Genomic DNA, 17,355 nt, shown 5'->3' on the forward strand with positions numbered 1-17,355 from the left:
ACAGAAATTCAAACACCACAATCCAGTAAGTGCAAAATGCACAAATGCAAATATAACTGAATTGCCTGGGCTTCCAGAGCTGGATTACCAGGATTCAGGAACCGTAGGGCCACTTCTGGTCACACCTTCTCTACTTTCGGATGAAATATTAAACAAAGGCTCCTATCTGCCCGCTCAGGTGGATGTAAAAGATCCCATGGCATTAGTGGCAGGAGGCAGAGGGTGATGGTCAAAGGTTGTTTTTGTGACTGGAAGCCTGTGTCCAGTGGGGTACCGCAGGGATCGGTGCTGGGTCCCTTGCTGTTTGTGGTCTACATTAATGATTTGGATGTGAATGTAAAAGGTATGATCAGTAAGTTCGCAGATGACACGAAAATTGGTGGGGTGGTAAATAGCGAGGAGGGAAGCCTCAGTCTGCAGGACGATATAAACGGGTTGGTCAGATGGGCAGAACAGTGGCAAATGGAATTTAACCCTGAAAAGTGTGAGGTGATGCACTTTGGAGGGACTAACAAGGCAAGGGAATACACAATGAATGGTAAGACCCTAGGAAAGACAGAGGATCAGAGGGACCTTGGTGTGCATGTACATAGATCCCTGAAGGCAGCAGAACAGGTGGATAAGGTGGTTAAAAAGGCATATGGGATACCTGCTTTCATTAGCCGAGGCATAGAATATAAGAGCAGGGAGGTTATGATGGAGCTGTACAAAATACAGTTAGGCCACAGCTGGAATACTGTGTGCAGTTCTGGTCGCCACACTATAGGAAGGATGTGATTGCTTTGGAGAGGGTGCAGAGGAGATTCACCAGGATGTTACCTGGGCTGGAGCGCTTCAGCTATGAAGAAAGACTGGACAGGCTGGGGTTGTTTTCCTTGGAGCAGAGAAGGATGAGGGGGGACCTGATTGAGGTGTACAAAATTATGAGGGGCATAGATAGGGTAGATAGAAAGGAACTTTTTCCCTTCATAGAAGGGTCAATAACAAGGGGGCACAGATTCAAGGTAAGGGGCAGGAGGTTTAAAGGGGATTTGAGGAAGAACTTTTTCACCCAGAGGGTGGTTGGAATCTGGAACTCACTGCCTGAAAGGGTGGTAGAGGCAGGAACCCTCACAACATTCAAGATGAGCACTTGAAATGCCATAGCATACAAGGCTACGGACCAAATGCTGGAAAATAGGATTAGACAGGGCCTGATGGCCGGCGCGGATGCGATGGGCCGAAGGGCCTCTTTCTGTGCTGTATAACTCTATGACTATGACTCTATGATTTTGTAGAGGAGCAATGGCGTTCTCCCCAGTGTCCTCGGCCAATAATTGTCCCTCAATCAACATCACTAAAAACAGATTATCTAGCCACTGCTGTTTCTGGGAGCTTGCTGTGTGTAAATTGTCTGCCGCGTTTCCTACATTACAACAGTGACTACACTTCAAAAGTACTTCATTGTAAAGCGCCTTGGGACGTCCCAACGTCATGAAAGGCACTGTATAAATGCAGGTTCTTTCTATGTTTATGGGGTATGGACAGGTTGGCAAGAGGCCTTGAGCATTTGGACATTCTCCCAGCATTTGGACATTCTCCCAGTGATTGGAGAAACTACAAGATAGATTACATAATTACAGAGAGGTGATTTGGGCACTACCAGTCTAAGTACCTCCTGTCCTGTAAGCACTTTCAAAGGATGTTTCTTGCATCCTCCCGTTCTCACCCAATATCCATATGTATGCACGTTCCAGAAGAGAGTCATCGGACCGTGATAAGCAGCGATTTCCACCTGTCAATAATATTTAAGTTTTATTTATTGATTGATTGAAAAAGGTGAAGAATTAATTTGAGGTCTGATGCACAATAGGACACATTTTTAATATTGTATCTTTCACAAATCTTTATTTAAAAAAAACCCCATAGAATGTTCTCCCAGTTTGAGGAATGTAAATGACGGTATTTGGCATTTAGTGTTAATATATGCAGCAATCTAAGACACGTTTTGTACCAATTGAGCTATCAATACAGTAGTTTTGAAAAGATCTTTAGACCAGTGAACAGAATATAACATACAAAGAACATCAAACAATAAAAAAAGGAAGTTCATGTCCCAAAGTGAAAGCAAAGTCCTGGAAAAAGTGTAAAAAAATGTGCAACACTCAGTTATAAGGTCTACTTCCAGTTCTGTTGCTCCTGCTCCACGTGTGCTCGAACGCAAAGAAAAATCCAAACTGATGTAAGTAAATCATGAGGATGGACAGGACACCAAGGTCCACAGGAGGACAATATAGCATAAAGACTATGGCAGCTCTAATTGAAAATATTTACAGTAGTACTGTTCCCTGCAAACTAATCTCAGTCCACATCCCTTCTGTTGTACTTCACACGCTGAACATAGAAAAACACCAAATTTTACAAAAGGTAACATTCTTTCTAATTACGCAAGTTTCCTTAAGAACAAAACTTAAGGACTCACTTGTGCTTTTTAGTTCACACACAGATTAAGACAAGCTCGCTTAGAGAACCCGAACTCATAGAACCCAAGGTGTAGTTACAATATGAAATCATTCATGCTTAAAAAGTTGTAGTTCGGACTCTGCAACTCCAGGTGATGTAACTCTGATTTGCAAGGAGAATTATTGCTCATTGTGCATACAAATCTACACAGGGCTATCTTGTAAAGTTACAAATTACAATCTCTTGGAAAATTTGCATTCTGATTCCCTTACACAAACCTGGAGTTCAAATTCCCAAATCAAAACTTTAAATGCCATTCACAAATCGAGGGTGCTCCTCTCTTGTCCAAATTAAGTTTTACCACAGGACGAGGCAATAACAAGGCTGAAAGGTCAAGTTCCAACTCAAGCCTCGACTGGTGCTACAACTGTGAAATACACATTTCCAAGAGCTGCAGTCAGTGACCGAGCTTGGGAACTTTAATCCATGTATATTATAACCATAAGAAACAGGCTGCCGTATATTTTTGAAGATTCCTTGGAGATGGGCCTTGTGTAGGAGTCCAAGGTTAATGCAGTCTGAATGGAATAGAAAACACAATTGCTTTGTTGATGAGATTCAGCAGCAAGTGACTGCGGCTTCGCAGGGACATCCTTTAACTTAGCGAGTAAAGCTTCGCTTACAGAAGGAAAGTGCAGTTGCCTTTTTCATTTAATTTCCAGACTTAATGGTTCCTTGTTTATGCTGCAATAGTTCTTCGGCCTGAATTGTATATGACAGTATACATATAGAGAATACAGAACGCGCGGCTATGGGCAGCACAAGAGATGTGTTCTGGTTCAGATATGGTCATTTTTACCGCCTTGCGGATTTGCCATGCAGAATTGCATTAGTGGGACAGTAAATTGCACTATAGATGGTGGCTGAGGTATTCTGCTTCTGCGCTGGCCAGCCAGTGATTTACTTTAACAAGTGGAAAATCATGGGCTAGCGAGCGCAGAAGTGGAAAACTTGAATTAAGTGTACAAATTCAAGGGATACTGCACCCGCCAAATCACTTGCTCCAGCTCTGGTTTGTGTCACACGAGGGAACTGATCTGATGACTCGTGAACGACAATGTCACAGGAAAGTTACGGATCATATACCCTCGCCCCCCACCCCCAAAGCTCTGGTCATGCACAACCCACACCAATAAATTACAGAATGACAAGGTTAAACATCAATTTTCATTATAAATGCTAATTAAACGGATTGGGTTCCTGTGATGTGAAATCCTTTTTTACTCCCCTTAGTGTTAACTATCTCCCATCACCATTAAATTCAGGTAACTTTTAATGAAGATAGAGTCATGTGTGTTATAAAGTAAATAACAATTTCCTGTAGAACTGCATTTGGTGAGATAGACAGACAACTACAGGCTGTGTCAAGCAAGAGCTCCTGCTGCAGATAGAGGCACTGAGCTCCCTGCAGTTGGTAAATTCTATTGTGGTACTGAACCACACAAACCAGGGACATCCCAGATTTGTTTCCTATAGCCTATGCTGAGTTATCTGAGCCAGGGTGTGTGTGTGTGGGGGGGGGGCACTGCAAATAGTCTTGGCACCCCGGACTAGGGGGGAAGAAAAATCAGCTCGGATTCTCAATCACCGCCTTCGAGCCCTGCTGGAAGGTACAGTGTGTGGTAGTCAAGTGAGGGCAGGATCAGGCTCATCGCAATCAAATAGCCTGCCAGCACACTCTGTCTGATCACATGTAGTAACACCACACTGGGTTGCCAGTACCAGCTATCCATTTCTGCAATACCACTCGAGCTTTGTTGGCCTTGGTCGCCAGTGCAATGATGCCAGGTTGTGACAACTTGTACCTTTGTGGGCTGCCATTCACGGAGACAGAGAGATCCCAGTAAGTGACCGCAGGTCTATGTTAATTTGAGGTAGATTCCAAATCTCAACTACATGAACCTCACCCATTAGCAGAGCACGGGGAGAATTTTAAAAAATAAACACATACCGGGCTCTGGTTGTGGTGCGTTTAACGTGGGAATCATCACTTCCCAGCTGAATGTGCGCCAGGCTGAAAAGCCTCATTATAAAAGATGCTCAATTCTTGATTGTGGATTATATAAAATTTGCAAATGATAGTCCCTTAATATTTACATGCAGAATTCATTCAACCACATCCCCTTTAAAAAAAAAAGTAACAAAAAAAACTGTAACTATTCCTCCAAACCAAACAAAAACACGCAGGACACCGTGATCTCTTTTTCTGCTCCTGTTGCATTTTGGTTCGTGAATCAAGAATCATCTGAACCATAACACTCGCATCAAATCTCTTTTACTTTCAGGAAACTCCTGCAGCAACGCGGTCATTACCCAGTGCATCAAAGTGTATAAAATATTAAAGGGCATAGGTAAGGTAAATCCAGATTATTACTTCACATTAAGCCGAAAGAAGGTAGGGCAGAGGAACAATAATGGAAATGAAAGAAAAGTAAATTTAGAACACGTATTAGGAGTAACTGTTCCACTCAAAGAGACTTGTTTCGGCTCATCTACCAAGCAAACCCATTCTGTAATTCAGAGTACAATTAGATGCCGTGAGAGTTTATGCATTAGAGGGATGGAGCGGCCTGTTCTCATTCCTTTCCTGACTTCTCTTAACATTCATTAACCCAGGTACGTGTCCATGATTACATGTGGCACAGCATTTAAAGGAATGCCATATAAAAACTGGCACAAAAAATTAGATGTGTTAATTCTGAAAATCTTCCATAATCATAACTAATGTTTTAGCGTTATAATATTTCCACCCCCACCTCAATTTAATTCAAAACTAATACAAGCCACAAACCCAATTTACAATATACCAGAACTAAAGCAGAGATCAAAACTCAATACTCAGTGTGTTCCTGATCAAATCAGTGCTCACTCGTGTAGTTTTCACAGAGCACAAAGCAAACTCACTCACCAGCCCCACGTTCAGGAATCTAATCAAAAACTGTTTACAAAGGTCACGCCGACAAGGATTAATTTTCACAATTTATAATTGATCTCTAAGCTAACAACATTAGCTTGTGAAATCATCCTTCAGCCAATTCCTTGGATAGATTCCAGGTCTGCTCTCCACTGCAGTGCTCCAGTCTACGAGACTCGACAATTCTCAGGCATGCACACAAACACTGGGGAGAGAATTGGGGCTTTCCTTCCCAGACAGAGATAAGAGCTAACTTCTGAAATCCGATTGCAGGGTTTTTTTTACATTACATTACATTCAGAGGAACGGGATTATGGAAATTGGATCGGAGGAGTTTTTCCAGCAGAAGTATTCAGACAGTACAGTTAACAAGCAAGCACAGAATACAGAGATTTGCCAACTCATTCAGGGGTCTGATGCAGCTACACAAGCTCCCGCATCTCCCACACAAATATGGAGAACAACATTTATGTCCAAGAAAACCATGACTTTAAAATAAATGTTACCAAAATTTCAATGTATTTTTTTACTGGGACTGTTCTTTCAAATCATTCCGTGGGGAGATTTCTACTATTCACTGTTAACAGTGAAAATCTAGACAGGTTCCTCTCTGTGCACATTTACGACTTTTCTGTAAGTAGTAAATAGCAGAAATCTCTCTTCCCCCCCATCCCCACATTTATAGGCTGCTCCTTTAATCCACAATTATGGCCAATCATTTGCACCTTCCATGAAATTACCAGAAAAACTGGAATGGCAGGACCAGAGCATGTGTTTATAGGGGGTGGATGTTTCTAAAGTCAGTAACTGATTACTATTTATTCTCCTTCAAACATGTTATGAAACCACAATACTGTATAATGGATTATTGAACTCAGTGTATAAATGATTAATGTGGCTATTAATCAGAACCAAGGTGACATAACACTCACTTCCCCCTTATTAAAGTAACACACAAACCACACCAGTGAGAAAATGGACTTCGCGGTTCTCACTCTCTTGCTCTAATGGAATGGTATAATAGAGCTTGTAAGGGTTGCTCATTGATTGCAGACACAGACTCCCAGTCTAAGGAGGAGCTAACCCATTGAAATGAACATCACTGGAAGAGGGGGAAAAGCTAGCCAAGGCAGAGTGCATCATTAGAATTTGTGTCATTAGGATGGGTAGCAGAGAACTGGGACTTCATTTCGCACAAAACGAGTTTGGACGCGAGATGTTACATTCCAATTGCAAAGGCCAAAACATATGGTTTGGGGGTATTACGAATTGGTTTTAAACAGACTGTAAACAGGGCAGCAAAAAGAGAGTCTGCCTAAAAAATGTATAATAAGAAATGAAACACCAAAGCCCATTCACAAACTGCTAGGTTTTAAAACAAATTTCCCCAAATCCAAAAGATAGATTCCCACTCAACTCGATGCCAGTATATACCAGTAATTACGGTACTCAACTGAACCAGTCCATGGTATTGGATCGTACAGGAGACAAACTAGGTTGTCTATATTGTACTTGAAAGGCACTCCCGCAGCAGATACACATAACAGCACAAAATTAAACTAATATTCTTTCGCACCAGCACTCTAAAAACAGCAATCAATAGTCGTTACTAAAACACAAAACAAACAGCAGTATCTTCTGCTTAACTGAAAACTTGGTGCTTGACCCTAAATAAACCAAAAAACAATAAAACATTGGAGAGAAGACAAAAGAAATTGCATTAAAAAAAATTCCACAAGAGCACGGAGCAGGGTGGGAATGGGAAACGGTACATGTAGCAGTCAGAGAGCCCAGAAATAGCTGTGCTCACCTTGGTGTTGTAGTGCTCTCGTTTAAATGAACCCACGTTAATCCATTTACTTTTTGTCACTAACCACATATTATGAACGAATACCCCAGCTTTAAACTGCCGAATCCTCAATTTCCCGATTCCAAGTTTCACTCTGATCAGCTGACAACTATAATCAGCAATATTAGGCTTCATGACGCCTAAATTCAAGGGTCCAACATGCCTGTATAACACCCGAGCCTAGCAGCCGCCTGTTTAAAGAGTTTACTGGGCTCTGAGACACACTGCCATCAAGGGTCGGTTTGTAGATGAACAGCAGCTTGGTGAAACTAGAGGGGGCCAAGGAAAACCCGATAGCAAGTGGATCAGCCGTTAAGTAGGCGTGCAGAAGTACTGGAGATGGTAAATGTTAAGAAGGATCCCTTTTTCCCCTCCCACACCTTCAAATGCTGAAGGGATCTGAATGGAGATGAGGATAGCCAGGACATAAAAATTAATACAACAGATTGGGGCTGTTGAAAACACCAACCTAGTTGGGTCTTTAACAACTTGCAAACTCAAAAATACTTATTTGCAAACACTCCCAAACATGAAAAGAACATGGTCGCCATGACAGGGTTTGTGTTGTGGTGTTGTGCATTAGGTCGTGTAGATATTTTTCCTACAGCAGAATTCTTGGTCTCTTTAGCCCACTGCTCAAGCCAGTCAGTGGAAATAACATTACCCCTTTAAAAGGGAAACATGTCCTGCAGCTATCAGGCCCTTGAATGAGCAGTAACACAAGTCATGGGAATCCCCATTCCGGTACTTAGGTTGCTGCAACCACTGGAAAGCTATAGTCAGCTTCTCTTTTTCCAATAAACATCCAGCAAGCCTAATTTTTCACCTCAACAAAATCAATACATTCACAGAATCTCTGAGGCGGGGACAACAACAATTTAAAATGATACATTACTCGGAAGCAGTTAAATACTTGGATGCCCACATAACATTTCAAACCCTGCACTATTCTGTTTTACTAACAATTCTGTACTTGAAGCTTTCAAAATATTATTGAATCTTCAATCACCAAACTCCCCTTCGCTCTTGGCAGTTGTACGTAATCAAAAACTCCTCTAAAACAAAAAGAATTACTTCACACTACACACACTCATCGATTCTCCTATAATTTCTGTATCTTAGCACTCTGACTGCACAGTCCAGGTCTGGGCATGCTCCCAATACCCATGTAGTTGTATCACAAGCTCACTGGTATTTTAAGAAGAAATTACATGCAGTTTCCAAATTAAACTATTCCCTTGGCAAAGAGCATTTCTGAATGGTGAACTACATTCATCCAGATGGGCAAGAACCCGAGTCTTGTGCATTTCAGCGCCCTGAACAAATGAACATTAAAGAGCCCATATACCATTCTCTCAGTGCGCAAGTGTGGATGTTTTTGCCTTGGCAATGATTGGCCCCCGGCTCCCCACAATCCACATGTAGAATGCCCACTTTGCCAAGGTACCATAGGATTCCTGGCACACAGTTTCCGTTCCCCAGCAAGAGTCACTGCCTTGAGCTAAAAAAAGATAAGGGGGGGGGGGGGGAGAGAAAGATCAAGAGTTCATAAACATCCCATCTTGCACCAGCAGCTCTATACTATCGCTCTAGACCTTCAACAATGTTGCACGTCATGATGGCAGCCAATATCTGCACTGGTACATTCATCCATCTAAAAACTGTGAATGTTACTACAGTGCTCAAAAAGCAGAAAATGTCACTAAACCAGAAGGGGATACGGTCTCCAACAGCCTTCTAGAATGTACCACAGGTTTAAAGGGACGTGTGGCTTAGTGAACTATGCCATAATCATAAAAGGTACCATTACTGGTGTTTCTCAGCTACCCAAGCGGTTACGTACTTTCAAATTGATAGAGATGCCCTGGGATGGGGAGTTAAGCATTAAAAGCAGCACTCTACCCATTCATATTAATCACTGCAGAAGAACTTTCTGACAATCAGTAAAGCAGCTCTGGTTTTCACAAAAAAGGATGGTATTGCAAAATCAAATCCTCTAAACACCCCAAAATCCTAGAATGTAACTGAATTGGACCTATTCATTAACTGTAAACCAATGGCCCTGAATTACAAATTACAAACATTTATTATAAGTATTGCACTGGCTTTCTATTTTCACAGAACGACGGACGGAACAGTGGAATGCAAGCCTCAAAAATCAATAACATTTCCTGAATCCCAAGTAATAAAAAATGAATTGAACTCATTCGGTCATTTTAAACCAGTGGCTCTGTCAGTCAGGAAAGATCTACACGGAATGCCTCATTCCAGCCGGACTGTAAGCAGCAGATTTAAAGCAGAACAAGAGACGCTGGTAAGTCTATGGGCATCCCTTCTTGTGACATTTAGGATTATGTGACATTCAGTAGGATATACTTTCTCTTTCAGGTAGGTCAGCAACTGAGTAACCATGCCAAGTATTGAATACAAGCCCTACGATCTGAAGATTAAGTGGGTGTGCACAAGGCAGCAACATCATAGAAATCAAGGTGTACTGCAGTTCCTACGACCAGATAAAAGTAGTCCAAATTTGGCAAAGTTACACTTCACAATTTATAACAAAATTAAAACTATATTCACTACAGTAAGATAATACAATGGAGGAAAAGGGGGGTGGGGCGACAAAAGGAGCAACAGTTTTGTTGTAGCGACACAAAATGTAAAGTCTGTTTGATAAGCTGTAGAAGAGATTAACAGAATAAAGCAGTGCCAATTTAGCAGGCTGCATCTTTTCGATATATAATTATAATTTATCAAGCATCATGGTAGTGGCTTTCTTTACTTGGGATGACGGGCGATTCCATTTGCGTTGCCGCAAGGCAGAAGAGCTACGTCTGGAGGACAGGAAATAGTCAAGAGTGAAGTTGCTAAGTATCGTAAGAAGCCATTTGCTCAGAAATTCATGCCTGGTTTTGCATACTTCTCAACATGAAATCACTTAGAGTTTGAATCTCTCATGGGGCAAGAAGGATGCAAGAAACAAACTTTATACAGTGTCAGCTCCGTAGCAATGTATTATAGCGAATAAGAGTGAATTTTACTTATGTATTGAAATGTTTTTCCAGGGGAGAGGGGGGAGGAAAAAGAATATGAAAGCAACTTTCATTTCCGAGTATTTGAACGAACGTTCATTACAGGTCCGAGGAAACCTTTGTTCTGCTTTCCCAGCATCAGCTGCAGCTGCTATAAACAGCAGGCGACAGGTGGTCATTTTAGTCATTTATGTATGAAGTATAACGGTGACAATATGTGGCAGACCATTCCCTACCCTGCATAGCTCCTTATCCAACGCACAATCCAGGTGGCTTAGTTCCAGTGGACTATACCGGCAGGACTGAAAGCCTCAATCGATATACTGTGGTGCAGAATACAATTTTACCTGCTTATGATATATATATATATTTATATAAAAAAAGACACCTTTCACATCAGTGCAGACACAAGTATAGTCACAGTATGTTTGTGCACTTTTTTTGTAATTCTCATTTACGTGGTCCCAAAAAAAACTTGCGATAACTTAAAAAAAAGTCTAAGAGTCAACTAAATAAATGGCGTCAGTTTTTCTACAATCCAGTTTCTGTACATTATCTTGCTGGTATCGTGCTAGTAGTTGGAAGCAATGTTTGAAATGCTTTTCTCTCCCTAACCTTGGACACAACTTTCCAGCAGATAAGAACAATGTTATGCCGGCAAAAGCATTTTTGTCAAAGCCATCAGCTGCCATCTCCCTGAGCAAATACCGCAGGCTGGTAGAGGTGTTGTGGGGGGGGCAGATGAAGCCTTTAAGTCATGCTCGGGAGGTTTGCTATAACACCAAGAAGATGAAGTTGACTTTCCACCCAACACCCCGCCCCCCCATAGAAAAAAAACCAAGCAAGTCAGTTCAATATTAAGATAGCAATTGCTCCCCCCACAAAAACTATCCTGACCACCAATATAACGGGGTCAGCAGGAAATATCGGGGATGGGGGGGGAAGAAAAGGTCATCTCTCAGCTGCAGAGGATGAGATCTCAGGCAATTAATCTGCAGCCTATGGTTAAACTGGAATAGACAGACGTCGGTGCTCATCGGCCATTTGTTGGATTAGGGTTGGGATGAGCATTCTCAAACCATTAGCTGTACAGAGAAAAGGCTTCTGCTACTAAAGCAAGGCATTCATTGTTTTCAGCTCTTCCACATGCAAGGTTGGAGGCACTGGCCAGAGCGCACAGATTCCAGCCAGTCAGACGCATTCTTCAGCTGACATCAGGAGGGGATTGATGTATTCAAAGCCTTCGAATTCTGATTGGTCGATCTTCTTTACAGCATCACTAAGGAAACAAAAAAAAAGGGAAAAAAAAGAACACAGCAAATTGTTACAAAGAGCAACAATGAAGCATCAAATCAAGTCATTCATTTCCCGTGCTTCTGTACTACACAATGGTGGGCCCAGATAGAGTGGACAGGAAGGACCTATTTCCCCTAGCAGAGAGGTCAATAACCAGAGGGCATAGATTTAAAGTAACTGGTAGAAGGGTTAGAGGGGAGTTGAGGAGAATATTTTCACCCAGAGGGTGCTGGGGGTCTGGAACTCTCTGCCTGAAAGGGTGGTAGAGGCAGAGACCATCATCGCATTTAAGTACCGCCTGGATAATGCACTTGAAATGCCGTAACCTACAGGGCTACGGACCAAGAGCTGGAAAGCGGGATTAGGCTGGATAGTTGTTTGTCGGCCAGCACAGGCACCATGGGCTGAATGGTCTCCTTCTGTGCCGTAAATTTCTATGATTCTATGGAGGTCTCCGTACAATTTCTCAACAAAATATAATCGTTGCTAAGCTGCCCTAGAAAATGTAATTCTGAATAGGGCAAATGGGAAAAAAATTGGATAGTTAAACCCTTGTTCAATGGAGCATTAGCAGAGACCTGGCAGCCGGTTATCTGACTGCACTTTCAGTTAGGCAAACTGGTCGTAGTATGGAGTGAAATGAGGGAGAATGAAGTCTAAAAGGTTAAGAGTAAAACTAAGGCAAGTGATCTGTTGCAGTATGAACCTGCAACATATCCTACCTGCAGCTGGAATCGCTGACTGAGTACTGCAAGAGCTATCCAGCCTAAACTGCAGTGCAGTGAAAATCGTTTCTTAGCAGAGCTGAGACACAACAGATCATTTGCCCTAAACATAATCTGACAGGATAGGGTCAGGAACAACCACCAGAGATATATGAAAGAAAATTTTGCACTCATACCATCTAAACTTTACACCACTAATCTTTGCAGGTGGAAGGACAAGTTATAAAGCTGTATTAAAAACGACGGGATCCTTGGCTTTATAAATACAGGAACCTCTCGATTTACTGGCACCTAAATAACCGGAAATCTGTGTTAACCGGCAAAATTCAGGAGTAGGTTCAGGTAAGTTTTACTTCATATTAGTGGCCGTTCCTGGATCTGTGGCCGTGTAACCGGGGTTCCTGCACCTGTTGCTGTGCAACAGGGACGCCTGGATCTGTGGCCGGGGTTCTTGCACCTGTTGCTGTGCAACAGGGACGCCTGGATCTGTGGCCTGGATCACGCCGGTGCCGGATAAAAAAGAGCTTCCTGTAGAAGCATAGGCTTTGCTATTAACCCCAGATTTACCAGAATGGTACCAGGGGTTAAGGAATTTAGTTATGTGGAGAGACTAGAGAAGCTGGGATTGTTCTCCATAGAGGAAAGAAGCTTAAGGGGAGAAGTAATAGAGGTGTTCAAAATTATAAGGGGTTTTGATCGAGTAGATCAGAAGAAACTATTTCCACTAGCAGGAGGGTGACCAGAGGACACAGCTTTAAGTTAAATGACAAAAAAGCGAAGGGGAATGAGGAGTAATTGTTTTACTCAGCTCTGGAATGCACTGCCTGAAAGGGCGGTGGAAGCAGATTTAAAAGAAACTTTCAGAAGGGAATTGGATAAATACTTAAAGGAAAATTTGCAGGGCTACGGGGTAAGAGCAAGGGAGTGGGACTAATTGGAGAGCTCTTTCAAAGAGCAGCACAGGCACAGAGGGCCAAATGGCCTCCTTCGGTGCTGTATGAATCTATGATTCGATGAAACAGGTACTAGTTAAATTTTGGATTCTTTCAATTGAATTGAATGTCCCCCTACAAATCATGTTAAATTCACTGCAAATTGTCTGCAGAATACATCTAAATCAAAACCATATGAATGTTCCTGGTTTATTCACAGTAGATGTCACATAAGTGATTGCCAATGCAGCAGATGCACACAATATAGTGGTAGCTTCCTCGCTTCCTGTATAACACACATTTCTAATTAGAATGAAAAACGAGGCCAATAGAAGCATTAAAGGCACAAATAATTTATCCTGATTATACCAACCTGCTCAAGGTAGAGCTGAAATAACTGTAGCTGCCCACAATGTTTATAACTCAGGAGTGGGTAAGCAGAATTGATTTGATCTCGTAAATCCCAGATGAGCAACTATTTGGCTCTTATTACCGAGAACCGAGGAAAATGACCACAACTGCTACTTACTCGTCATCTGGAGTGAGCTGGACGGGTTCATTCGTGAACTGGGAGTCAAAGTTGTCGAGTCCATATTCACCAGAAATGTGTGGCTTGAAGGGTGGGATGATCTGCCTCTGTTCCATCTAGATTGTCAATAATCAAAATTAAAACGTTTAATTTTCACTTGAATTAGTTTTCTTCTTGGTAAATTATGTAGTCATGCTCACTCTGCAGCTGCAGGGCTTCGATGTGGAATGACTGTGGTCAACACCAATGCAGTTTGTAATACAGGTAGACTATCCTTTATCCGAAAACCTCGGGACCAGCCGTGTTTCGGTTTTCGGATTTCAGAAGGTATTTTATAAGACTGGGAAATTTGTCGGGGGTGGGGGTCGGCGGGGGTGGGCGGTGGGGGTCGGCGTCGTGCGCACGACTTACGCTGAACGAAAAAGCTTTCGGTTTTTAGAGGTTTTCGGTAGTTCGGATAAAGGATAGTCTACCTGTAGATGCAAATCCTCGGCACTAAATTGCCCTTTTAATGACATTGTCACCAATTAACAACTTCAGAAAGGAAATAAGAATAGTATGGGGGGGGGGGGGGGGGGGGGGGAGAGCGGGAATATGGTATTGAGATAGAGGATCAGCCATGATCATATTGAATGGCGGAGCAGGCTCGAAGGGCCGAATGGCCGACTCCTGCTCCTATTTTTCTATGTTTCTAGTAGTGAGAGAACTGGAATTGTCATATTGATGGATTAAAGAGGACTCTTCGGAGATTCAGATTAAAGCACATTTTTGCACCAGAGTAGAGGGAACTTAACTCTGCAATAAATTGTGCTGTACCTACTGGGAAATGGCCGACAGAGATTGGGTGTGCAAAAATGGAAAAACGTTTAATTTCTTAGCAACATCACTGTCATTGGGAGTACCGACTGTCAGGGATCATTATGCCTGGCAGTGTGAGAGAAAGGAATTATCAGGCGAGATACAGTAACAGACCCATGGTTCTCAAGTTTGAATTTGTCTTATTACAGTAACTCAGTTCCTTCACATCTTTGGACTGACTCCCCTAAATTCATTCTATTGATGCGGTCAGCTTTCAGTGTTTAAACAGAGTTACATAGAAACAAAATTAATATGAAAGTTGATCATAATCCTTTTGTAACAAATGGCCATTCGGGACATGTAGCAGATGACTGCCATGTCTAGCTAACCAATACCTCAGACTGAGAATCACCTTCATAAGATGAGGAAAAACGGAGAGAGAAAGTGGGTATAGGAAAAGAGGAGAGAATCCTAGAATTGTACAGCACGGAAGGCCCATCGTCCTGTGCTGGCTCTCTGAGCGCCATCTATTTACTCACACTTTAAATTTTTCCTTTTTCAATTATTTATTTGAAAAGCTATCAATTTTGCTTCAACCACTGTTTCTGGTAGAGCTTTCCATGTCCTAACAACCCTTTATGTAAATAAAAATTCTCTTAACCACTCCGTCCATTCTTTTGGTGATGAAATTAAATGCACGCTCTCTAGTTACTGATTCACCAACCACTGAAAATAATTCCACCTCCCCCTCCGTTTTATCTTACGAGAACCTCTCATAATTTTGAACCTTTGTTAGATTTCCTCTTAACCTAGTTTGTTCCCATGGAGAGCTACAGATTTTCCAGTCTCTTTTCATAACTGAAGCCCCTCATCCCTGTATATTCTGTCTACCATGGAATAAAGCAGCTTACGAACCACACCAATTGACTCCTCGCCAAGTGTTAACTCGGCCCTCCTTCGGAGAGATTAAAGGAGTACACGTGGTTAAGACAGAGATCCAGTCCCGATCACAAGGGAGTTCCACTGTTACACTCTCAGCTCTCACTACTGCTCTAGCAATACAGGCAAACTTCCATTAAAAAAAAAGCAGGCAGCCAGACCCCTTAAGGGAGTGACTCACACGACTGAAAACAAGTAGATACCTGCACCTGCAGCAGGCAGACCCAAATCATAACATTGTCCTTTAACCAACTTCCTACCCCAGCTGCCACATTCCCTTTAATATTGTGGGCCTCCATTTCATCAGCGAGCCCGCTATCTGGCACCTTATGAAATTCCTGTTGAAAAGTCATACGCATAACATCCACTGCATTTCCTCCATCAATACATGGTTATTTCCTCAAAGGACTCAATTAAATTTGTCAGACACGATTTGCCTTTTTACACATTCACAATGACTGTTCGTAATTAACCCTAGACTTTCCAGGTGAGTATTAACTTTATCTGCATTGCGGTCTCTGGAAATTTACCCTCTAATGAGCAGATACAAGGTCACAATAGGCATTATCACAGAAACCCCACAGTGCAGATAGAGGCCATTTCGGCCCATCGAGCCTGCACTGACACATATCCCACCCGATCCCCGTAACCCCTACACCAACACATATCCCACCCTATCCCCGTAACCCCACGTATTTAATCCCCCTAACACTAAGGGTCAATTTATCATAGCCAATCAACCTAACCCGCACATCTTTGGACTGTGGGAGGAAACCAGAGCACCCGGAGGAAACCCACGCAAACACAGGGAGAATGTGCAAACTCCACACAGACAGTCACCCGAGGCCGGATTCGAACCCGGGTCCCTGGCGCTGTGAGGCAACAGTGCTAACCACTATATACATTATATATAAAAAAAATCAAAACATTTAAAAATAAATACAAAGAAGCTTAAGAGCCACGAGAAATAGTATTCATTTGGTTGCACTATCATGCATTTAATGCTGTAGTTTTCATTTGAAGATGAATCCTGTTCCACCCCAAACTCACCAAGTCCCAGTCTACGTTGCGGAAGAAAGGATTACCCTGAATATCAGCGAATCCCGTCTGTGGGTGGCATCCAAGCCGCTCTGCTGGATCCTGGAACAAAAGCATAATTTGTAAGACAATACTGAAGAGCAAAGGTAGACTTCTGTCAGTCAGCATTTAGTTTTTTTTTCTAATGCGAGTTTGATGTCGTTAAGAGAGAGGGATGTTAGTGCTGGGGAATAGAACATTTATCATTCCAGGCATCAAGTGTTAGCATCGAGCACTCCCAAATCCGGTAAAACCAATAGGTGCAATCCGAAGCTACTTCTATTCTGCCCCAGCAATGTGCCACAGCCCACCTTTAGAAGCCCACCCCAGACTGCACCAGCGGAACATCTTCCCATTTTCCAAATTAGCCATTCCATTTCCGTTCAGAATAAGGTTATCAATTTAGTGTCAATTAGTACTGGATCAGAATTGTGATGTGTGCCCATGTCCGTGAGAAACTGGGCTGAGACAGCCAGGCTCATTTCATGTAGGACCCTTACAGACAGAGGAGACTCTCACACCACGAATCGCATCTAGATTTGAACCCAGACCCTGGCAGTGAAAGTCGATCATCTCACTCACTGTACCACTCAGTCTCTTAGCATTTGGATTGTAAGGATATTTGTCACATAGCTGCCCTCGCCAGTGCTGCCTCACTATTACAGATGCATTTCTGTAGAGTGGGGCAGGCATGCCAGTTTTCTGTGCTCCTTAAGATGTGCTGCCTATGATAATACCGCTAGCAGCCTGGCCCAAAATGTT

The 17,355-nt window shown here is 42.5% G+C and overlaps 1 protein-coding gene across 1 annotated transcript in view; it reads right to left on the reverse strand.

Moving 5' to 3' along the window:
- Window positions 1–1,858: 1,858 nt before the first annotated feature.
- The window catches only part of prkci (protein kinase C, iota), a 125,574-nt gene continuing 110,077 nt past the window's right edge, over window positions 1,859–17,355 (reverse strand). Inside the window, exons 17-19 of the mRNA XM_085989658.1 lie at window positions 16,567–16,656; window positions 13,780–13,895; window positions 1,859–11,576 (exon numbers count right to left, since the gene is read on the reverse strand). Coding sequence (XP_085845784.1) covers window positions 11,489–11,576; window positions 13,780–13,895; window positions 16,567–16,656 — 294 coding nt within the window. The 3' untranslated portion in view covers window positions 1,859–11,488. The remainder of the gene's footprint in view (window positions 11,577–13,779; window positions 13,896–16,566; window positions 16,657–17,355) is intronic.

The sequence above is a fragment of the Somniosus microcephalus genome, chromosome 6 (assembly GCF_052327205.1).
Source record: "Somniosus microcephalus isolate GS21.2 chromosome 6, FLI_Smic_1.0, whole genome shotgun sequence".
Classification (NCBI taxonomy): Eukaryota; Metazoa; Chordata; class Chondrichthyes; order Squaliformes; family Somniosidae; genus Somniosus; species Somniosus microcephalus.